Source organism: Melospiza georgiana, chromosome 2 (genome assembly GCF_028018845.1).
Source record: "Melospiza georgiana isolate bMelGeo1 chromosome 2, bMelGeo1.pri, whole genome shotgun sequence".
Classification (NCBI taxonomy): Eukaryota; Metazoa; Chordata; class Aves; order Passeriformes; family Passerellidae; genus Melospiza; species Melospiza georgiana.
In genome coordinates this window covers 3,702,876-3,728,100 of record NC_080431.1, presented here as the reverse complement: position 1 = coordinate 3,728,100, position 25,225 = coordinate 3,702,876, and the positions used below count along the sequence as shown (strand labels likewise).

General features: G+C 36.8%; 1 protein-coding gene across 6 annotated transcripts in view; it reads right to left on the bottom strand.

Annotated features, from left to right (window-relative positions):
• The window catches only part of EPHA6 (EPH receptor A6), a 370,217-nt gene that overhangs the window by 264,125 nt on the left and 80,867 nt on the right, over positions 1–25,225 (bottom strand). For all 6 annotated transcript variants that reach the window (XM_058018768.1, XM_058018770.1, XM_058018769.1 and 3 more), the window contains exon 3: positions 20,833–21,496. In XM_058018768.1, coding sequence (XP_057874751.1) covers positions 20,833–21,496 — 664 coding nt within the window. The remainder of the gene's footprint in view (positions 1–20,832; positions 21,497–25,225) is intronic.

The following is a 25,225-nucleotide window of genomic DNA, read 5'->3' as shown; positions in this document are numbered from 1 at the left end:
CAACCTCAGGGCGACCAAAGACTGCAGTTTAACAAATATTGTGCTAAACCCAAGGGAACGCTGTGTGTGATCTGCGCTCCCCTGCACACCTGACTGGCAACAAGTAATTCTGGTGAAGATTACACTTGCAATCAAAGCTTTCCCAATCAAGCAGCCTTATTCCATTTCCATGAGAATCATCAGCAATGTCCCTGCGCACTGATTTAAAAATGGAAGGTGCTGAGGTACCAGATGATTGGTAACAGCACAAATGCTAAGGCAGACACCTCTGTGGCTCAGAGTTATTTATGTATGGCATCAGTCATCGCCATCCTCACACACTCATCTTTTAAAAACCTCAAAAATCTCATGATTTCTTGTTATAAAACAAATACTGGGGACTAAAATAGTCTACAGTCAATGGCCTGACTTATAGCTAGAGGTAAATAATGCCCTACAAATTCTTATGTGGTTTGCCAATGTGCCCTCGAGGGATTGAGTTCCTGTAGTTGCAGCCTGTCCTGAAAACAAAGCACAGCACACAGAAATCTTCTGTTAAAAGGGACTCTGCGTGTGCCTCGTTAGGTGCCACAATCATCCCTGGTGATGTGAGAGCAAAGGCTTCGCTCATTTCACGTCAGCAGGACACAGACTGCATTCCCATAAAACATCCCACAAGGGTTACCCAGCACCAGAACACAGGCCATGGATGTCACTGCAGCACTGATCATTGCTGCACACAGGCAGGATGAAAAATTAATTCCTTAGGTCAAAAAAGGAAACTCTACCACAGAATGGACCATTTCAAGAACAGCTCTCATATTGAGATTTAGGTTCATCAAATTATAGGACATTTTGGGAGATGCAGATAGAAGCAGATGAAAAATCAAATGAAAAATCAAATGAAAAATCCCTGAAAGTGGGCAGCCTATTCCTGGAAAAACACAATTTCAAATAAAAGGCCAAGTGTTGTACATCAAAACTAAAATAGGAAATAATATTCTCTTCCTTATGTGTCTTTACTTTGAAATACTGTTCATTGTTCTCTCTATCCAAATCATATTTGTGTGGAACAACAGCTCTACCTTAGTCTACAAGAGAGATAAAAATTTTCTCGAAGTAAATTAATTCTCCTGGGTAAAGGTATGTAAAATACTAACAAAATAATAAAGCCATATGTTAAATGCAGTATTCTATATTGCAATAACTTCTAGTAGAATAATTGATAATATTTCCTTTTTACCTTTATTCCAAGTAGCATGAAAGCAAAAGAAGTTTTATCTGCACAAAAAGTGACAAGTTCAATTGAAAAATAACTGGCACTACAGCAATGCTTAATAGCCTCTAAAATTCACTAGACATTTTTCAAAATGAACAGTCTGGGCTTAAGACAAAATGACAATGCTGGAGGTATTTGGAAAGCACTGGAGACCATAAGCATATGTTCTGAGAGCATTAAACAGTGAGAATGCTTCGGCAGAGGTTTCACAAATATTTGAAAATAGAATTATGTAAAAAAAAAGCCCCCAAACACAAGCCTCAGACTCAAACTCATGTCACTTTTCACTCGATCAATCTAAATCACCCAGCATCCCATGTGAAATGGAACCCCATCTCTTCATCTAATTGCTATGATAATTATCCTCAGCCACTGGAAGAACAAGAACAGTCCATCTGTGAAGGAATTCAGAGCTGCATCGCATAAAGTAATTCTGGAAAAAATAAAGAATAGCCTCAGTATGTGCGAGAGTGTGTGTTTTTCTAGCTGGGTATGGGAAATGCATTTTTAATATACTGTAAGAGGATCATAACAGGATCAAATTACCCAAAAATATGTGTCTAAAGAGAAAACATTAAATAATCCCATATTATATATTAATATATCATTATTATATATATATATATATATATAATGGGTTTCGATAATATGTTGTAAAATAAATAAAAAGTAAAAGGAGTACAAAGTAACAAAACAAATTAATCTTTCCTTGGAGTCATAGGCAAACAAATTAAAATCTACTATTTCGATTATATACAATGCACGTAAGGTTGGAAGTCCCTCTTTCTGGAAACTCCTGCTCTTACATGAAATATTCAATATATTCATAGTTTTCTATTTCCTACTTATCTCCATGAATTAAAAACAAAAAATTACCATCTTTTGGATGATCCAGGGAAGCATTAATTGATGAGCACAACCAAGCTTCTTTTCAAATGGACTTTGATCAACATAATTCAAGAAAAGCTTTATAAATATTGTTCTTAGCCACTGGTGCAGTAGATTAAATGACCAGACTCCTACCAAAATGCTGCCTTCTCCTCCATGGAGACGGATATTGGCTGTGTTTTTTTAATTACATCCCCAAGACATTCAAGTTCATTTATTAACACTGAATTACTGCAACACCCTCTCTCTTGCCTTGACATCACATTTTGCTCTGCTCATCCCTGTTCAGAATATTAGATCACTTCTACAGGTTTTTACATCCCATTTTTTTCTCCTTTTTTCTTCTTTATACTGTAAGATACAAGCCCCTTGTCTTCCTGAGAGCTGCTCGTAGTCTACCCAAGCTCACTTCCCTTGGCATTCTACCAGCTCCCCTCTGCCCAGCTGGCTTCAAACACCAACCCTCATTACCACCTTTCCAGTCAGGCATTTTTGTGCTTCCCTGCTTCATAAACATCTGAAGAATAATCTCATTATTCCTACTGAAAAGCTCCCTCACCTGCCATCAAGCCTGCACAAATGATTTTAAAAAGCCAATTCTGAGCTAAAGCTGTAGACATTGCACTGCCCAGCAACAGCTCATTTACTCTGCATTCACTTTTGGAAGCCAAAACAGGCTGTTACGTTTATTTTTAGGAAAGTTCTCATAACAGCTTTTAAACACCACTTAGACATAACAGGTTTCTGTTCTACCATTTAGAGCATTTAGCTAATATAAATAACACAAGGACAAAATATGGCATGGGTATTACCTTATAAAATATTTCCTTAGTATTGCTATATCTCTAAAGAATATCACTGATTGAGGTTTTTTCCTGACAAACACAAAGCATCTGACTTCTTACTTTTGTTGTGATTACTCCACCATGCTAACACAAGCCCTCATTCCTCCAGCACTGATCAGTTTGTATGACCTGACCATCTTCTCAAAGAAATCCCCTGCTTCATATGAAATTTTCAATCCTTTTCCCCCTTCAGCTGCTGTCTGAATCAATAGTGCAATAGATGTACTCTCATTAAAGAGAAGCTTTCCACTTTTGACACTGCAATTGGCCAAACACACACAGGCAGCTTAAGGCAGCTTAGGCTCCTTCTTTGTCTAGCCCAGTTCCACAACGCTGCTGACCTTGTAAAGCCCAAGATTCCTGGAGCTATTTTATGATCTTCCCTCATTAACCTCCAGGCTATCAATTTATGTAAAGGTGAGTTCAGCCACAATGGATAAGATCAGTTTGAACTGTTTCATTGTTGGAACAATCCAGGCAGAGCTTTTTTTACTTATTGCTACAATATCATTTCAATGTCTTCTGAGAGGCTAAAACAGCTTAAAGACTTTTTAATGTAAAATATGAAACTCCTTTAATTAAGATTTCAGCCTTTCCAGAGACTCTGTGGGCTTATCCTGCTGATATATGGAGGGATGTACAAAAATACTTTTGAAAAATCTTACCTTACAACTTAAAAGTAGCAACACTGACTGCATTTTAATCTAATCCATGTGAAACTGAGAAGAAAAAATAGATTTTGACTCTTCCATTACCAAGAAGGTATTTGAAAAATATCCCCCAAAGTTTAGCAAATGTACAAACAACTACTCATTCTTCTGCCTCAGCAAAGCATTTCAAATTTCTCAATCATGTTGGAAGCTATTTATGTGCCATTAAATTTTATCAGAATTTGTTATGTTTTTCACAGCTCTGAAGTTGTTCAGACAATGTGTCTCTGTTTGCATAATGTTTCTTGGCTTTGCTGCCACCTGCAGCAAGACACAGAATCAAGGCCCAGTAAAGATATTTCTGTCCTAATTTGCATCATTTGTTTCCAGTCCCTCTTCATTACCCAAATGTATTCAAAGTTTATGAGAAATTAATAGCAAAGGATAACTTCTAAACTAATCCAGCCCTTCCAAAATGTTAAAATGCCTTGTGGAAAAAAACAGTATTGGGAGATTGATAAGCTCATTTATTTCATTAGACCAAAGAAAGACTTGAAATCACGTAAAATTGAAACCTCTACACCTACATATTTAGACTTTTCAAAGCATCATTTTCCCTTTCAAATTTATAACTACTAATAAATAGAATGGGAAGTAGTTGTATTACATGCTTAAGTTTCTTTAGAGGTAGAAAACAAAAAACATATAATTACTTTCTTTCTTGGGTGTTTTTGTGAGCAATGGATTTTTTTGTGTGTGCAATGTATTGTTATTTTTACAATAACAAATACAAACTTGCCATCACTACCTTTGAATATCCAGTTCAAAACTAAAAATAAATGCTTAGCTGGATGACCTATCAAAATATTGCTAATTAGAACAGATGGAAACTGCAACAATCATATAATCCAACTGCCAGATATGTACTTCTGAAAAATGGCAATGATACGTGTAGGTCTTTTTAACCACAAAGCCACAAGTAAAATCTTTAAAATAATAGAGGATTTTACATCTTAAGTCCAATTGGAACAAAAGATACGACCACAACAAATTAAAAACATGGTGCAAGCATTAGGGTGGTTTTCACTGGCATCAATTAGAAAGTAAGATTTGTTTCCTCCTTCTCAAAGACCATCATTTGTGGCTTTCAAAGGGCAAAGCAACCAGGTTAAGTGAAAGAAAAGCAACATTTCAAGTAATCACTAAAAGGGACAACAGCCTTGAAGAGCTTCCCAAAATTTCTCTCTTTTATGAAAAGTCTACTGGACTTATTGGTCATGATAAAAAAATCTCAGGTCTTTAAAAATTCTCTTTTTCAACTCAACTTGAATAGTAACTCAGTTTTTCAAGCACCCTTGTAAGAACTGGATGCCACTTTACATCACTGTCCTAATTTACAGCACAATTTGTATGAAGAAATCTTATTGGGTCACTTGTGTCCCCTTCAAGCAAAGCAGAGGACAAATTTCAAGTTATGGTATCCAAGATCAAAAATTCCAGTTATGAAACAACTTCCTCTGCTAAGGAAATACAGGCATCTACTTTTTTAAAAACAATCCCCTCTATTTCAAAATCCTACCACTAACAGGTCCATCAGAACAAAGCTCTACAAACTGAAGACTGGGAAAAGAAATGCCAGAAATTGAACATATTCTTCTAATTATTTCAGCACTGCTGTTGATGAGGAATGAGAAGCATAAATAAAGTGATGAAGGAAAGCAGTAAAATGTTTCAAGATACTTTCCTTGTGTGCATTCTGTTATATTAGAGCCTTATTTTTGACATATTTGTCTGGCACTTAAAGTTTGTTGTGTTGCATCCCCACATGAGAGAAGATAATTTAGTTCAGTAGCTATACCTGTTCACTGACTGAGCCCATGCAGTTGCACAGTGGTTCTTCCAGATTAATTTATCCTGTGAAACTTTTACTGAGGGGAAAAGGAAAACCTCCAGCTTCATTTAGAGGTCTTTCACAGCAATTTTTTGTTTTTACTGGACACAAAAGTTGATCGATTTAGTGAGTATTTTTTTTCCTACACTAACCTCTGTCAAAAAGATGACTTCTAAGGACAAGAGAGAGTGAGGCCTTTGGCTGCATCCAGCATTCTGAACTGCCAAGCAGATGCCTTAGAAGTTTATGGCTTTAAAATACTGCTCAAAGAACCCAGCAGAGGTTGTGACCCTACTGGGCTTGGTACCGTACAGGTTTAAGTGAAAATATGAGATCCACGCTCCAAAGAGTTTCTGAACTCATCCTCTCCATCAAAGACAGTAAAATTCTTTGGCAGCAAATCCAGATTTGGTTTCAAGCTACAATAAATAAAAACTTCAGATGATTTTCTCTTTGGTCTCACACAATGAACTCCTGTCAAGTGATGAACAGCAGAGCTTCAGAAATAATGAAAAGGGAAAAGAGACTAGAAAACTCAGCACTGAATCTGGATTTCTCATTCTGAAAGTTCCATGATGCACACTGAAGGGGGAAATCTATTGCTTCAATGGAAACACACACTGGGATGGGAGAGAGCAGAGTCCCAGTAGTGTTTTCCCTGCTGAGCTTGTGGAGACTGTCCCAGAAGGGGTTAATAAGTAGAGGAATTGTAAAAGTAATAAGTAGAGGAATTGTTGCTCCCTTGGGATGCTCATGCAGCTGTTCCCCACACCAGTGACACCTTGCTTGAGATGGGCAGAGAGGTGGGCTGGGTGCTCACCCAAACTCCCCCTAAATGGATGAGTTCAGGTTTCAAAACAAGCTTGAATGCACACACTTGGAATAATGGCACTTTGATCACTGCTGGGAACCTCTAACACAGCCCTAATGCTGGTTTATGAACAAGTTAATTCCTTGAAATCACAAAGAAAAATTTATATTGGGAACCAGTGCAAGAGAAGTGAGAAATGAAAACAAAACTGCTCTCATTTCTCATAGACACTGAAAAATTACGCTTGCTTTAGAAAACAGTATTAATAATATTTAATTAGGAAGAAGATAAAGATATGTAGAGTTCAAGTTTTATTACTGGACAAAGACTGAAGATGTTCTGAGATGATTTCTTTTGTTTCTTTTTAAATATTATAAAATACAGAGTTAAGAAATGAAGAATAGTGTGGTTTTGTTGTTTTGGTTTTTTTTGTCTCCCAAGTGCCACTTTTCCAAGGAGTACTGATTTTATTTTTAGGGTAGCTTCAGTCAAGAGACCTTAATAGAAAGAAAAAACAGCTATGGAAAACTGAACCCAGGCATCTTTCATATTTCAAAGCAAAATGGTATAGAATTAAAAGAACAAAAAATTAAACCTCTTGCTTGCTACACTGCTCTTATTTTGTGTCTCAATGGGAAGAGAATGACAGATGGAAGTGTAAAGTGTGTTTACTCCTATCGGGCCTTTGATATGCAAATGCTTGTTCTGAAAGAATGAGAAATGCACTGACCAGCAGACATCCCCTCAGAAGAGGAGCATCACAACCTGAGGGAGAAGACAGAGATAAACACTCCTTGGCAAATGCATTATGAGCACTGACTACAGCAAGCTCTGCCACAACACTCTCCCAGGGGAATTTCTGTGTTTTCAAATGTAATGTCCTGACAATATTTAAATGTGAAGAGTGAAATATCTCAGGGATGCGGCTAATAAATAAAACAGATTCACTCATTTGTCTCTGTTTTTAAATCTCACAAATATGCCTGCTGTAATTCTGCAGGGAAGCCAAAACAGTTTTCAAATACACTGACAGCCTATTTTCCACTGTTTTCCATGAAAAAGCCAGTTCTGCCCCCTTTCCACCCTGCTACAGCACAGTCTGGATGCAGAATGAATGCTCCAAGAAGGTCAGAGTACAGCAGTGTAATAACATTTCAGACCCAATAAAAACTACTTTAAGATACACAGCAAAGGTTAAACACTAATATTTTTAAGCTGATGATTTTAACAGGATATTAAGCAAGTTTACGAAGATGGTAAAGCTCAAACAAAACACCACTGACCTCCTGTATACTCAATATATTCAAACTGCACAGTCCACTGATTTTTAAACATTTTTAAGGATTCAGTGCATTTTCCCACTGTCACTAGCACAGAAGACTAATGAAGAAAAATACTTGAAGGTTTCTTTCAAGTTATCCCCTTTTCAAGATACCTGCCACAGCTAATTGCTCACGGCAGAATTGAGATCATGCAATTCTCTCCGGCACAAGTTCTCTTTGAGAAAAAGAGCTACATATTATCATTGCAATAGCTTTATCATGGAATAAAGCTAATAATAGCTTTTCTCAGGAATGACAGACATTGTAAGCATTCGATTATTCCTCAAAATGCCCATGGTTTGTATCTCTGCTGAAGTCCTCTTGATAAACAAACTAAGCCCCCAACAAACAAAAAAAAAAAAAAAAAACCACAAAAGCAAACAAGAAAGCACAATCTCTGTCCCTTCAGAAACAGAAAAAGTAGCTGCAGAAAGACCCAAGAGAATCTATGTGGAAAAGTGAAAGTGCTGATGCACTCAAAGTTAAAGCAAAAAAATAAATACCACTTGAGCATCTTTACTGTTACTGTCACTTCTGCATTAACAGGAAAGTTTCATTGTGCCCTTGTCCTTGATTTTCAGGTTAAATTGCTCTGCTGCTGTTATTAACACTTAGATGAGGAGAAATAAGGTGTAGGTATAAAGAGCCAATCAAATAGCAATTACTTAAATTGCTTCCGTGGTAGCTACACTGTGGGCTTCTTTGGATGCAGGCAACTGTAAAAACTACTGAAGACAGAGATTTAGTCAAAAATCAATAGGTTGTTTTATAGCCACTGAGCTTTCAGCTCCTTCAGGTTTACCTAATTTATTCCTCAAGTGTAGCAATGTCCATAAATCAGAAGCAAAGATCAGTTTTACAGGTTTCTCTTGAAGGAAAATCTTTTATTATACAATTCCTCTTCTAACTAACTGTAAATATTACTGCCCAGTAGATTCCACCATTGCTTGTTATTTCTTACAAATTATATTACTTTTATGGCTAAGAAGACTGGATACTACTTCGAGGAAAAAAAATAAACCAAAACCACCCAACCACAACTCATAAACAACAATAACTAAAAAAACCCTTTGAAAACTTGAGAATTTTGAAATGAGAGCTTTCACACTGAGGATAAAATACTTCTTTCTACACACAAAACTGCTGCTTTCCAAAAGACATTTACAATATATGCAAAAGAGTCAGTAGCACAGTAAGAATCCTTTCTTGGACACTGCAGCATTGGTTAGAAGAGATGAAAAGACTGGAAAATGTTTAAGAAGTATGTTGACAATATAAGAAGACTTAGGCACTGGTACAAAAGTGCTAAGATATCAAACAGTATTTCATCTGTGGATCTTTTTCTCTTACAGTACTGCCAGAAGGAAATTTATGCCAATTCAAGGCTCATGGGATAAGAGAGGAATCTCAAGGCTGCCTTTTAAAATGATTAGGTTAGTTTGGGATCATTAGACTCAGCAATGTATTTTATGAAATCATATCATTTTATCCATGGACAGCCTGCTCACATTTTTATTTTACAGTTAAAAAAAAAAGATTACTTCTCTCCATAAGCTATGTGTGATCTGTATTTTTAACACAACAAAATATGACCACAGAAAGCAATCTGCAAATTACTTGCAGATTTTTACATTTATATACATTTTCATTTATATTGTCATTACTTCTTCTGCAATAGCTACCTCAAGCAGGAGTGGATTGCTGTGAAATTTATTCTCATTTAGTTGGGCACTTCCTCCTTTCAAGAAGGAACTCAGTTTAAGCAAGCTTTCTCTACTCACAGGAGTTTGTGTTATGACATTTTTAGATTTAAATACATCACAAAGTTATGTCTAAGTTTAAAAATGCCACAATAATCCATCTGCACATTTCAGATTCGTAGCATGAAACAGGCTGAACTCTGAGTAGATTTTCCTGGCAATGTTTCTTCATATATTACACATTTATACTTAAAAACCAACCAACAAACAAAGCCCTAAAACAAAGCACCCGACAAACTTTTTAGAGAAGTGCTGCATAAGTATTAAATCACAATAGTGGAGGACTATGGAGCTATAAAGTTGATAACTAGATTTTTTTTCTTGATGTGTTATTAATTAGCCAAGCACTGACTTGTTTCTCATTTCCATGACGCTAACATAAATTAGTCACTATTTTCCTTTGGAAACTACAGACCTTAGACTCACTATCCCCAAACTGCACCATCACCCCATCTCCAAATTCATTTAAGAAGTCTTATCAGGATCAGAACCCAGAGCTGTTGATGATTAAATGGTTTGGTATTGAAAATTCTGAGCTTAGTGTGCAGTGATTCCATAAGCACAAATCAACTTTTATCATTGGAAGTTCTGAACAGCCCTGTAAAAAGTCCAGACCAGAAGAAATATATTTCAATAATGATCTGCAAGTCTACCTCATGTCTAACTTGAAAGAAATGTATGATTTGTTTCATATGGCCCCATATCATCTCACTCCTGCTATCAGATTAATCCTGATTAATAATGATTTTTTGCCTCTTCTTGCATTTTTAAGTTGAAAATTGGTGATGCCAGCTGACCAGACACGATTGCAAAATTTGGTGGTGGCTATGAACAGGTTGGGACACAACTGTTAATGAACAGTTCAACACATCAGTTGCATAGAAAAGAAGGGTGAAAATAACTTTTTTTTCCAGTTAACCTGAGTCATTGATCAAAGGGAAAATCTAAGGAAGGTCAGCAGGAGAAGCACAGCCAGCCCTCCACAGACTGACAAGGAGCCATTCAGAGACATCCACAGTGCAAAGGGAAAAATCTCTGTAATGGGATTTTGTCAATATTGCGACCATTTCCTCTAGGATATTAACAATATATACAGACTTCATCCTCTTCTGCTATAATTGTTTAGCTGTTTTTCAGTTAAACATTATTTGGGGACTTTTCACTAAATATTTGGATTTTCACCAATTTTTATGAAGTTTAAAACATGAAATTTGATTTCAAACTTTTAGTCACCTGATCAAGTCAAAAAAACCAATATAGTTCATACAACCCAAAATATAAGTGAAATACTTAAAGAAACAAAACCACAAAAACTGAAACAAACATGAACACCTCAAACCCCAAATACTAAACCCTTGTGATTAGAATCTGATCTTCTGACAAAAGTTAAGCATTTCATGTGATTGCAGTAAAGAAAAAAAAAAATCCAACACATCCACATGTCCAAAAGCTTCTTAAAATGGAGTTTTAAATTTTCTATACCGCAGTAAGAATTTGTAATTGTTTTCTTTTTGTACTATCAGTTTACTTAATGTTTTGTAAGGAAAGAACATAGAAGGCAAAAAAAAAATTCTGATCAACCTAAATTTTCCTCCAGAACTTTCTTCTGACGAGAATTCAGGTCTTTCTTAAGAATTGAAAAAGACTTTTTGCAAAATGAAATTCCTTCACAGAATTTCTCTTACTAACACAGTGTAACATGATCTGCTAATTGCAATAACTGGGTATATAACATTAAACCAAGATAAATAGGCAAAATGGTAATAATTCCTAGTTTAAAATAAGAAATACACACAGAAGTAATTAAACCCATCATTAATTGACTGCATGTCAAAGAATCCCTATTCAGATCTTGAAAAGAAAAATACACATTTCCTCATAATCTGGGATTTGCCTTTCCTGGTATCCTAAATGGTACAAACCAACCCTGTCTCCAGGCATTCCCCTTGGACTCTGCTCAGAGTCTTTACCATCTCCTGACTTTTTACCTTCTTTTCTTTTTTCTGTTAAACATTGTAGAAAATTTGTTCTGCCTTAAAATAAAAAAATACCCTTACATCTTTTATCCCAGTCTTTCGCCTCCCAATAATTCCACGCTTAAGTTCTTGCTATCCTTATGAAGGCATCTTGAACATACATGTAAGTATTAAATTACATTTAAAACATACGTGTAAGTATTAAATTACATTTAAAACATACGTGTAAGTATTAAATTACATTTAAAACATACATGTAAGTATTAAATTACATTTAAAAAGAGTGATTTATCAAATATTGATAAAAAATAATTGAAAGAAAAATTTTAACAGGCAAGTATCACAAGGACTTTTACCACAAGCACGACCTATAAATATTCACCAAGTGAAATATGTACTTCAGGACACTCTTGAAATTTGGGAAGGGTTGTTGCTTGCCTGTACTCCCCTCCCCCAATTCCTTTCTGAATTACCATGACACAGAGATACTGGTATGTAAAATTCTGCACATATTGAAATAACTCCTTAAAATAATTTTTCGGTTCTTCCATCTTGACTGCTCAGTTTCTCCTTGAAGATTGGTTTACAGTAAAATTGAAATCTACATTTTGATTCTGCATAAAAGATAGACTGCTATTAAATTCACTGTTCCACAGGGACTTTATTAGGGCTGCTACTGAACTGTGCATCATTTTAATTAGAATTAACACTTTCATCTTGTTTATGAATATATGTAAGATAAGCTTTGAAATATTTAACATCTGGGAATACAGTCAAGCTGTCACAGCAAAATTAAGACATTTCACATCCATAACTATTATTATATAATAGCCAGATACCAAATAGCTAAACATTCATTGTTAGCAGTTGGAGTATAATCTCTCTATCCATACATTTCCATGTCCTTTGGGAATTTATTCATGCTTTGATCAGTATCCCTTTGAAGCAACTTTCCTCTAAAGAGAGACATTTCAAGTGCAGTCCTTGACTGTGTTAGATGTTTCCCTGGTAGGTACGAGACCTGTTTTGCATAATTTATTCTGCTTTTAGTGCACACATCCCTAGACACACAGCTAGAACAGCACAAGCTCACTGCAGCAGGTTGGGTCCCAAGGATCACCTTCCCATGCTGGGATATTTACTTTGCAGGATGGAGGGATTCACAGTAATGAATCTTTCACTCCAATCTCCTCAATAGGCCACCCTCTCCAGGTCAGCAAACTCAGTAAGCTCAGGGCTCTTCCCAGCAGAATATTCTCCTGGGATCTGATGGGACTCCTAAAAGTTCCAATTAAGGTCCCAAAATTAAGAGGGCTGGAAGCTAATCCAAACAAAAAAATTCCACTAAACCCTTTAAGGGAGAACTTTCAGCACATCTAATAAAACATTATGGGACTGTGAGACATGTCAAACAGTAAACCTTTGTTAATTTATGTCTAGAATGTCTTTCTCAGAATTTGCCATCCAAACCTAAGGTAGCTGACATTTTGGAGTTCCAGTTACTGATCCTCTCCTCCTGCCAAGAGCCCTGCAAGAGGCTTCCAGCAGCAGTGTAGCTCAGAAGCCAATCCATCCTCATGACTTCTCTTGAAACTACTGAGGATGGAAAAATCTCAAAGTGGTGCCTCCCCTTTCACAGGAGTTTTTCTTCCTTTCCCTTTTCTCTTATACAAAGGTGTCAGTTCTAAATTTTGTCATTAACAGCACTGCCTTTGCCATCCAATTTTTTTTCCCCATTTAGCAAGAACTTAAGCTTGTGAGCAGCCTCCAAACTGCTTTGCCCAAAACAAGCTTCACACAAAAAATATTTTGATTGGTGCAGTTTCTGAGAACATTTTGAATATCACTGCCCTTAAAACCTAAGTTATTCTCTGGCACAGAATGACCTTATAGTCTACATAAGTTTTTCTAATTTGATACTAATTTTTTATATTATTCTCCACTATAAGTTTCAGTAAGAAAAGGCAGAGTGTAGTGGCTAAAGGGAATCTTGTCTCATTTGCATTATTACTGAGACTTGCAAAAAGTAAAGATAGTTCAAGTTTTTAAACCCCCACACATGTTCTTTTGTATTCAAGACAAACATCCTCAGAAATCTCTCTGTGCATTCACTCCTGCTTGTGATTCCTAGGCCACGCCAGAGAAAACCTCTTATTGATCACTTTTGAAATTATATTTCTCAGCACAAATGCTTTAATAATTGACTGAATAAAATGATTCTAAACCTCTACAGGAACAGTTTCATTACAGAACATGCTTTATGGTTTATTTGTGAATGTGTTACTGATTAATAACCTGCCTCGGAGGAAATGCTGGTGATTATCTTCAGATTTTGAGTCTCCACGTTATGGGTTCTCGAAGGGGACATAACCTATATTGAAATAATAATGATATTCTAAAATGTTTCAATTATTTCAAAGCACAAATTTAAGTGCTTTTGCTAAGGAGCCTAAGGAAAAAAAAAATCTTCAAACAGAAAAAAATCTAATTCCTAGATTTTGAGAATTTCTGAGCCATTATACTACATATAATTATATAATTAGATAGATGTATTCTACAAATTGAGTCAGATTTCTTATCATTATTGAAAATAATCTACTGTAGTGTAAAAATTTTGCAAACTTTCACTAAGCACTATGACTAAAATGTTTTCTCTTTGCTTTTATTTATTTTCAGAGCTCCAACAGGAATAACAGTTCTGGAAACTGAATTTCCAAAGACAAATATATCAAGCCCTTATTATTGCGCCAGAACTGTTATTCTCCTATAAGAAATGACCATGGAAATCCTAAAACACAATTGTGCTGTGTACACAGCTCTGTTCCTTTGTAAATTTGGAGCCAAGGCTTGTCACAGCATCCTCTCAAAGGATTTCTCTTTCACAAGTTTTAGCAACTTCCATGAGTAGCACAAAGCATTTTGTATTCCACAAGTGTTACCAGGCCTTTGTAAGTGAAGCATTATGGTTTTACTCTCCTCCATTTGTTGGTCACACAAGACCTCCTCCAAACTCAGATGTACATTTTCAGCACACTGAGCAAACTCAAGTGCTGAGGATATGCTCAGTCATAAAAAACCCCCACCACACTTTTCTTCCAGCTGCAGGAAGATGCAAGCAAACAATGCTGAAATTCTACATTCAGTAAATACAGCAGGACAAGGGTTTCCCAAAGTCACCTGCGTTTGATACATTTGATTGTTGAAACAGTTAAGGTAGATCATGTGTGAAGTGCAATGAACATCCTTCCAAGGCAAATTAATGTGAAATGTTTCAGCTGAAGCTTTAGGTAATGTCTCACAGAAGAGGAAAAAACCCCAAAAACAAACATGGCAAGCAAGGAAAAGCTGCATTACCCAATAATGGAGGTCACAGTTTCTGATAGGGTCTGTAGGATGTGACACACATTTTGAGGACAAATCCTATGACAGTGAGGGACACAGGACAAGAACACAGAGTCAGTGCATTCCTTCTTCCCCTCCTGCCACACTACAGCATCCAAGCTGTCAGTCCTGCTGTTTGGCAACTTCAAGTTCAAAAATAACAAGCAGTTTTACACTGTACTTCGTCTATATACAGTTAAATAGATGTACAGACACGCTTGTATTTGTACTTTCTGTAAAAGTTAAACACCTTGTTCCCATTAGTACCACAATTCTTCCATGTGGCCATCACTGCACTGCACTTTTTTCAGCAGAGTAAGAGCAAGTAACTAATTTACTGTGGGCTGCTGCTAATGTCAAATCATGCAGCTCTGTTACCAAGTCACACACAACAGCAAAATCAATCCCTGCAGTCCCTTGGACAATTTTTGTCTACTGTTTATCAAGGATAGTTGGTAGGATCAATATCCAGCAATATTCACTAGAGCAAAACCTGAGGCAAAACACACTTGTGTTATCAGCAAGCTTTTGTTGCTGAAGTTTCATGTCTGTGTGTACAAACAGAAAATATTGAAGTTTTTCAGTTTCAAACTTGCTATTTAACCTCAGCTGGCTTCCCTGCTCTGCTATCAAAGCAGGTGTTGATTCAATGCACATTTCAGTATTGGAGTGAAAACCAGCAATTTCCAACATTAATTCAGTTTGCAAACAATAAGTTTTCTACTTATGCATAATTTATCTAGGTGCAATTACAAAATCAAAGCTTTGAATTTTTGCAGTGAAATATTTTCAAAAGCAGGTTATAGTGACTAATGTAAGGTTCTTTATTTGTTCAAAATAATGCAAGTATGACGTGACAAGAATTTGCAAACAATTTATTATCACTGGAATTCCCTTACTATCTAAAATCAAATGTAAAGGACTTTTTTTGTCCTTTAAATCCTTATTTCTGAAGCAGCATCCCTGTTCAGCTGTTTTATCAGAGTTTTTGTGTTTATCCAGCTGAACAATCTGAAGATGGCTAGAGATTAAGTAAAAAAAGGTTGGTTGTGAGCTGCAACGTGAATTTATATGGCACTGAGATTTTCCTGGCTGTTAACTCAGGCAGTCATTGAAGACAGGCGCCTTTGGGTACTTATTTAATTCCTACAAATTTGTGACACTAAAAAACCCCAAAACCAAAAAGACTCATCCCCTCAAACATCAAAATCTGTAACTAACTTAAATATCCCCATTTTTAAGGCACTGAAAAGACGATACAAAAATGCTACAATTGAAACGTCCAAACAAATGAAAACACAACAAACTAACTCAAAACCAGAAACAGCCATCAAAACAACCTGAAAGCGTTGAAAAAAGGTGAAATTTCTGAATCCAGCCAAGTCAGACCTCTCGAGATTAGTACAACTCACTAAAAATTCATCCTTTTGACAGTAAGTAATATCCCATCCATGCCACAGTTCACCATCCCTCATTTACCTCCTATTTCAGCCAGGTAACAACGTTAGTTTTAATTCACACTAATTGCAAGCCTTAAGGACAAAATGGTTTTTGTTGTGCAAGCGGAAAAAGTACAAATGAGAGATACAGCCTGAAATAGCTTGGAACACGACCTGCCATTTAGAAATTAGAACCTGGATATGGGAACTGCCAGTAGCATCTGCAGTGTCCCCTCAGATCAGAGAGTAATTTAAATTTTTGTCCACGGTAAATATTCTTTTTTTCCCAATGTATACAGGCCTTGAGTTCAGAGTTTTTCCACATGCTAGCAGCTAAATGTGGTTAAATACATTCAGAAGCTTTGAATGGGTCATTATCAATTATTTTTCCATACTCTAACCTACACATTTGCAATTACCCGCAACTTCTATTTTTTTCCCTGTCCTTGTTTTAGCATTGTACTAAAACCAACTATTTAGCAGTTCCATCTAAGAATCTGAGACTGACAAATCATAATTCAACTTTATCCATATTCAGAATTTAAAGATAAAATTTGTGTTGAGTGTTCACAGAGATGTGCAGCCTCACAAAGGCCAAAGATGAAATTTTTCAGTGAAAAATATATTTCACCAATAGTCACAAAGGTTTCAAGTACTACCATTGAAATGGTGAAATCTATAGCTCTGCAGACTCACAAATTACATCAAATAGACCATCCCTGCCTAAGCACAGGAAAGAAGTGTGAATTCCTTTCAGAGCAGTCACAAAGTTGAAGATCTGTTATAAATTTCAGTAAATAGATGGCTGTTTACTTGAAAAAAAATTAATGCAGCTTTTAAAAATTGATCTGATAAGTCACAGATACTTTTAAAAAAGACAACCAATTAAAACACAATTTAAATTATCTTTCTATGGTTTTCCTTTAAAGATGCTTCTGTCAGTGCCTGGTAAAGATCTGATCTCATGAGCAAATATACATATAGAAGAAAACCCAAAAGGAACCTTATACAACACTGTATCTTACAGTTCCAAAGTACTTTATACCCTCCTTTTCCTGTTTTGATGCCAGCACACAGGTAACTAAAGCATGACTGTAACATCAACTGCTTGGTTTCCAAAAAACAAAGCCACACTACAGGTATATACATACACATAGATAAATATATACATATATATGAGGAGGGGATTAGTTAATTGAAAATGAGAGCAGTTTCCAGTTGGATCAGATGGAAGGGCTAAAGAACACTAAGATCAGCTGCCAAGCAGAAATCCTAACACTGAAACATTACCACAAATTCAGGTGATGAATAATGGAAAGAACTGTTTGTTCAATTAAAAACTCCATGTGTTCAGGCATTAGTATCCCTAGGAAGTGTTGTTCAGTCAACTCAAGGTCAGAGAATTTGAATTTTACATTTTCATTTCTTACTCCATTTGTTTCAATTAAAATAAGCCAGGTGAGTCTGTCAGCGCCTGTTGTTTTACACTCTTAACACTTAGCATTCCTTCAGCTATACCAAATATATCCCACTTTGGAAGTGGTGGCTTCCTAAGCATATTCCTCAAGAAGAATCAATTTTTTATGGCTGGCAATATACACTTCTGCACTGTGTTTGGTTGGTTAAGACTAAAACAAAATCTGAAATTACCATAATAATTAGTATTTGCTATATATAATTGAATTTTTCTTTGCAATTAATTCCTAACCTTGAATAATTCAGATAACTTTTGGTAAATCATTGAAAAGTCAAACTTCACTTAACAGTCATCCAATTACTTCTATATCATGCCCTAACAGAACTGAACCATTATGATTCAATTTATAAAAGGTTCCTTGTCATGATTGTTTGCTCCTATGTGAAAAACCCCACCACAAAGTCCTGATATGACCTGTATATATTATACATTTGCTAAATTCAGCACAACTTGTATCTTGGGCTGACATTCAGAGAACACAGAGTATTGAACACGCCACTTTTAATTACTGTTTACCAGAACCCTGTGCAGCATTTCCTCCTGCTAACCTGAAACTTGGGGCTGATGTAAATGAATTAGCAAAGCCAGCAGTTCATATCAGAGACATTTCTGATCTGCATTGCCAAATTACTGGTTCTAATTTATTTATTATGCCTAAAGATACAAAAGAACATGTGAATGATATCCAAATTTCAGGATTTTGAGGGGAAAAGCTTGAAAAGTAGACTCAAATCAAAGACTGATTGTTTACATACTAAACTTAGAAAAGACTGGTATATTCCAGATTATTCCATTACAAAAAGTACAGAACACACAAATACCTGGCAATCTCTTGCAGTCAATGCCACTTTTCCCCCCACTGACTTCAGAAAAGGAAGACAGTCCCAAATTACTGAAAAATTCCCTATTAATATGCCTCTGAACTAACTGGAGCCATTTGGGTATGCATTTAACAGGTATGGATATTTTAAATCCAGTTGGGAATTCTTCTCAGACACTTTGGCTCTGAAATGATGCTTTTTAAAGAAAATGCAATGGATAGGGAATACTGAGAGATCCACAGAGAGAGATGCATAAATGTGACATATATTGAAATAATTGAAATGTTGCCAGTTAGGAAAGCAGGTAAATGAGATTTAGGCAGCTGAAAATAACCTATGATTTTAACAGCAGCAGTAAAACTGATCAAAGACCAGTTTTATTCCCATTCTTGCTGCTTTGCAAAATGATGAGCAATGACAATGGCAGAATATCTTTCCTTATGCCATTTAGTGTTTTGTGAATAGAGAGTCTGTATCTCCACAAATATCAAAACAGAAATTAAAGAATAAATTCTGTGACAGATCAGCCATATTGCCATGAAGTGCTTATTCCCCACTGAGCCACAGGCTGGGGTATAAAAAGTTTGACACCATGGGCAAGTAGGAAAAATATATTAAAGTATCAACAAGTATTTCCCATCACCCAATTATTTTTCAGAACAGACTTCAAAATGCAAAATTACTATTCTGTTTTCATGCAGAAAAAAGAAATGGTTCTCCTGAGTATGTCACAGATTATGCCTGTACAAAGCACTGACAGAATGGCGCAAAACACTCGCAAGATTCACATTTGCAACTCCAGCAGGGGACTGGGAGGGACAAAAGGGCTTTGGGTTGGGGTTTGGGGGAAGGACCCAAAAGATGTGAAAATTTTCTAAATATCGATCAGGTCTTATCAGGCTAAGATAGAATGGCTTTTACTCTTCCCCACCTGGTCCCCCACTCTGCTTCTCTGAAAAGAAGCTCAATGTAAATTTTAAACATTTTCCCCTCAGAGTTCGCAATATTCAGGTATTTTTTAATTGAATGAGTATTAAAGAGTTTTCTCAGAATTTACTAACAAGCAACAACTCTTTTAAACTCAGAATTTGTTATTCATGTCTCATGCAAGAAGCAAAGTCTAAAATAGAACATTATGTCTGTCTGAAAGATGTCTATCAACACACACATCATGGTTCAGTTCACAACCCTCAACAGTCACACTGAAAAAATCCCACTGTACCAATGCATTGCCAGCTGTCCAAACATGCATCTCCACCACGAGCTCTGGCACAAACGTGGCCACCCTGAACAGGAGGAGCCCTTCCACTCATGGTTTACACACTGCACAGCGAGAACTACAGAAATTAAATTGTGCTCTTTAGTTATGAAAGCATCGCCTGCAGTTGGGCTTGCCTTGGGCATGACATTCACAAAGCCATGTAAGACAAAAGTATTCTGAAAAACTGCCAGAAATAAAATATCATAAAAATTTAGATTAACTGTAGAAGATGAAATAGACAACAGCAACCTATGAAATTTATTTCAAAACACGTGGAAGCTCTATTAGATTAGAATTTTCTAAAGCAGTAATTTGTAATTCTTGGGGTAAATAGGTAGGAATATGCAAAAACTCGTGGCTTTGGGTACTCCATTTCACTTTGAAGGTCCTGCTCAGCAGATCAGATGACCAACTGAATAAACCAGTGGAGTCAATGTACTGCAGAAAACATTTCTGGTAGATTTTGGCTGCTGCCTATATTGCTCATGTACAGATCTAGCGTATGACTCACTTGCATAATGGACAGGAATTCACTCAGCATTAAAGTTTCAGAGAAAATCCTTATCCCATTAAGAGAGAAACCTTTTGACCTTATGTACAAAATTATGCTGGCTTCCAATAATGGCACTGTCAACATTGTATCTTTGCAATGAGTGTATTTTGATAATTAATGCCAGCAAGATCAGACAACAAAGAGAACTTCATTTTCTGATTAAAGTGCATAGTGCTTTTAATGCTCTCTATTATCCAAGGTTGCTGTGCAGCTTGCCTAACACCATTCAATCTGAGAAATTCTTGAGCAAAATAGCAGAGTCATTTTTGTAAAGGATGGGTACAGATGCTCTCTCCCCCTTTTTGCTACAAAGCCAATGTTGAATCACAGCAGACAGCCTCAGCAGCCACTGAAATACCATTGTTCACAGCCACTACCACAGAAAAGCACCTTATTCTCAAGTAATTTCAAAACTATTATGGACAGTGGAAGAGAATATGACAGCATATGACTATTCTTAAAATTAAAAGAAAAGAAAAATCGAACAATGTTTACTCACCATGACAGGAACCCTCCAGCTCTTCGTATCCCACACTGCAGATGCACCGTCCCAGAGGCACCAGCCAATCCCCATCTGCCCCACAATACAATTTCGGGGTGTCGCGTTCCTCAGCGCTCTTCACGCAGGAGCCCCGCACTTCCACCAGCGAGGAAGAATCCACCCTTGGGATGGTGTCGGGAAACATGGCCAAATTACGGACCGTGAACGGGCATTTCTTGTAATAGACACGGACTGACACCAAGGCAATGCACGCTCCAATGTCCTGGAAAGCCAGATAAAATCCCTTCTTGTTGATGGGCCCAACTTCACGAACCTCAGTGTTGAGCTTGAGGATGCGGTCGCCCAAGTCCATCTGGGTGAAGCTCTCGTCAGCAGCTATGGTATCAATTTTGGTGTACTGGTTGGGCTTGAATTTTACTCCATGAGGCTCATCTGACTCCATGTAGTAGAGATTGAAGGTTTCCTTGCAGGTGCCCAGCACCCAGGGGATGCTGTTGCAGTCCCTCAGGGTGAACTTCATCTCCACGTAGATTTTCTGCGCGGCGTCGCGGGAGACCCAGTTGGTTTGCAGCCAGTTGTTCTGGTTGGGCTCCATCACGTTGCACACCTGGTAAGTGTGGATGGGACGGTTGTGTTCATCCATTTCAGTTATGGCATCCCACTGAAAAGAAAATAAAAGTGTTTGAAAAAGAGGAAAAATATGTATTATGCAGACACACACACGTGCTCCATGCATATGCACCTATGGCTGAATTATGAATAATTAATTCAAGTTTAGTGGAAAGTCAGTGGTTCAAAGAAAATAACTACAGAACACCACACAAGTTGGATTTCAGAAACTCCACAGAAGTTTCTATTATTAGAAACATTAAAAAATTACGGACACGTAGCAAAGGACAACATACAGGTCACGTTTATATTTTTATGCTTATCTCCATATACTTTATATGAAAGGCTCACCAAATGCTCAACTCATTATAAAACCTGCTACTTCAAAAGATTACCAATATCCCAAAAACAGCTACAATATAACGGAATCAACTTGCTACTGAGCAGTCATGATATCAATATATCACTAGAGATATTTTTTTAATCAAAACACAGAACTACTTATAGTTCTGTATCCAAAAATATTGTATCCCACCAGAAGTTTTAGCTTAGCTTTTAGATGTACTGATCCATTAGGGTAGAAGCACCAGGAAAAAAACCTCAAAATAAGAACCAAAACCAACCAACGTTAAAAGCACATTAAAAGAAAGATGAGCTGCTCCAGAGAGGTCTCAAAAAGAAAAGCAAACTAAAAAATCACCAAACTCCAGCACACCAAACAGAATTAAAAAGTAGTCAGCTGTTTTAAAAAAAAAATGTTGTTTTAAAATAGAGAAGAGCTTTCCAAACTGGCATAGGCCAGCTTAATTTAAAAGCCTCAATATGATACTGTCTCTTAAAATTATTATGGAAGAAAAAATATCCAAAATATCCTGCTATTACCAGGGGATTCCCCGCAGAAATATTTATATATTCACTCTGAATCAATATCTCAATTTGAACTAAGAAAATAAAGCCCTAAAGTTAGCTGTTAACCATGCAGTTAATAGTACAAATCTGTTACTTCTGTAGGAAAGTAAAGGCTCAGCACTTCAATAAGTGGTTTCAAAGAATAAAACAAAATGGATTGATCAAACAAGGACAGGGCTTTAGTCCATTCAAAGCAGATCTCACATGCTTTGGGCCTGTGCCTTTCCACTCTGTTCCCAGCCAGCCTGCTGAGGTCTCCTATTTCAGAGAAATTTACCTTTGGGCAAGAAAAACGTTTAAAATCTGCAAAGAATTTTAATAGGGCTAGTAGTCTAAACATCATACATATAAAATACTTGGGAAAAGGTTGACATTGAACATCTCAACCCAGCCATTGCACTGGGCCATGCTGGGTAATGCATGGTTACAAATACAGAATGTGCTCTTACGTACCAGTCCTAGATACTGAGTGGAAACAAGGTGACTTCCACCACCCCAAAATGTCACCTTCAGGGACTGAGAAGTCTGACAGAACTCACTCTGTGAGAGTGGACAGAGTCTCTCTCTGCATGAAATACAATCTGCTTTTAATTTTACCTGAGAGTTGCATTTCTCATCTGATAAAAACAGTCAGGAAAGCAGCAGTTGAATTCTGTGCAGTCAAAAAACCCCAAAGGATTTATCAAACACACACTGGTTTTCTTTTGGGCGTATTTCATATTATAGTTCTAATTTAATCAAATTTTAATTTGTGCAAAACTTCAAAACCAAATGAACAGAAGCATCTCACTGGTGATGTTTGCACGGGAACAAGGTGGCACAACAATCCCTGACCTGACACTCACAAAAGCTGGCAGGAATTGTCTGGCTTAGACAAGCTGACAGCTCAGACCTCCTTCCAACTTCACCCATCCCAATGTGCTGCTCTACCTTCAAAACCTTTTGATTGCAATCCTTTCAAATGAGGAAAACCTCTGCTAATATGGATGGAAGCAGTAGCAGCATAAAGCTAATTCTTACACCTGGAGTTGCAGGACTTAGGGAAAAGCATGTTAAAAGCATTATTTGGAGGAAAGACTACAAAGTTTTAGTTGAAAAATGAAATAAAAACCAACATGGCTAAGTGCTTACATTTTACATGCAGCATAAAGGAGGACTAAATCACTCAAATAGAAGAACATTCAATTTGAATATTGGAGGAGAGAAGAATCCAAGACTGCTCATCACATCCAAGTACAAAATATGAGATTAGGCTACAAGCCACACGAGGATTTTAGTTAGACAAAGTCTCAGCTGTTTCCATACCTCTACAAACTACTTTACAGCCTCTCATTTTTAAATTTCACTAATATCCAACAGTTCTACAGAGAACACTATTAAGAAAAAATAATGCAACTTTAGGCTTGTATAAGCTATACAATACTGAAATCTTATCTTCATGGATCCCTAAATTTTTTATTCTATTTTAAAACATAACACTGGATATTAAAACAAAAAAAAAATCAGCAAGAACCTTTTAGTACACATCACTACTGAAAGCTGTTCCAATTAATAAGGGTAGATCTATCAAGCAGGTGAAAATATCTACTTCCTAATGAGCTGATACCATGGTAAACTTCACATGTAGTGAAAGACACCTCTCCCACAAGCTGTCACACTGACTGATGGATTAATATTGGGCTCTTAATCTCAGATAACAGTTATTGAGGCACTGAGCCCAGCAGCAGTTTGGTAACCTGGAACACCAATTTTAGAATCCTGAACACCCCAAGATTCTTTATTGATATTTTTCATCATTTTAAGAAAAAAAAAGAGGGGACATGGGCATAAGTAACCAACGCCCTCGCTCGCCAGTTTATGGAAGAAAACATCTGCTCTTACAAATGCAGCAAAATTTGTATTCTAAGCAAGAAATCCTTATTTTATTCTAAGGATGATTCTCTAAAATGAACGGATTCTGCACCTGCACATATCTAACCCAGGTAACTGAGCTCATCCCAGAACAAGAGAAGGTTGTGGCTGACCTGACATGAACACATTTGGGTATCAGGCACACAATGGCACCCCTGGGTAAAATATTCTACACAAACCACTTGTTGAGCAAAACACACGAGGATAAGCACTGGCTTTCCATGAAGAGAACTGAAGGAAGAAGTAGTGCCTGAAAATAACATGGGATAGGAAACTGGGGAGCAAAACCTGTTGACTTCAGCCATTCTGCATTTTATGTTCTCCTAAGAAGACAACTGTTAAGGCAAATCCTCAGTGGTGATAAGTTTTATTCTTACCTGGCCACAAGAGGATGGTTTCCATTCTTAACTGAGGAACAAATGTATAAGGTTCATGCTAGAGAGGTCTGGTTTACTCTCTTGGCATCAGCAAGTGAGGTAATTTCAGAAATGGAATTGTCAACTATTTCTTACAGGCAAACATAGGCTGACATTTGAAAATTCAGTGAACCTGAACTGTAGAAATGCAATTTTCTGACATACATATCCCTCATTGCCCACAAACATCCACTTGAGAGAGCTCAGGTCACAGTTAAAAAGTCCATCCTATCAAAGGGATGGACTGTGTTTGTTGTACAGAACTGCTACTATCCTGAAAAAGAGTCTGAAGAAAGTTGCAAGTGTGTTCATGTAAATCATACACCCCAGAAGAGTTAAATAAAGTTTTCTGACTTACCACATCCAATGAGGACAAAAAGAATGCATAGAGTGTTTTCTCTAAATTGGTCTTTTTTTTAACCCACTAAATGGTTTACTACTTATTTAGGTCATCCCAGATCTCAGCTGGGAGTCACCTAATGAAATCTACACATGTAGAACACTCAGCTGTTCACTCCTGACAATCTTATAGATTCCCATTTCCA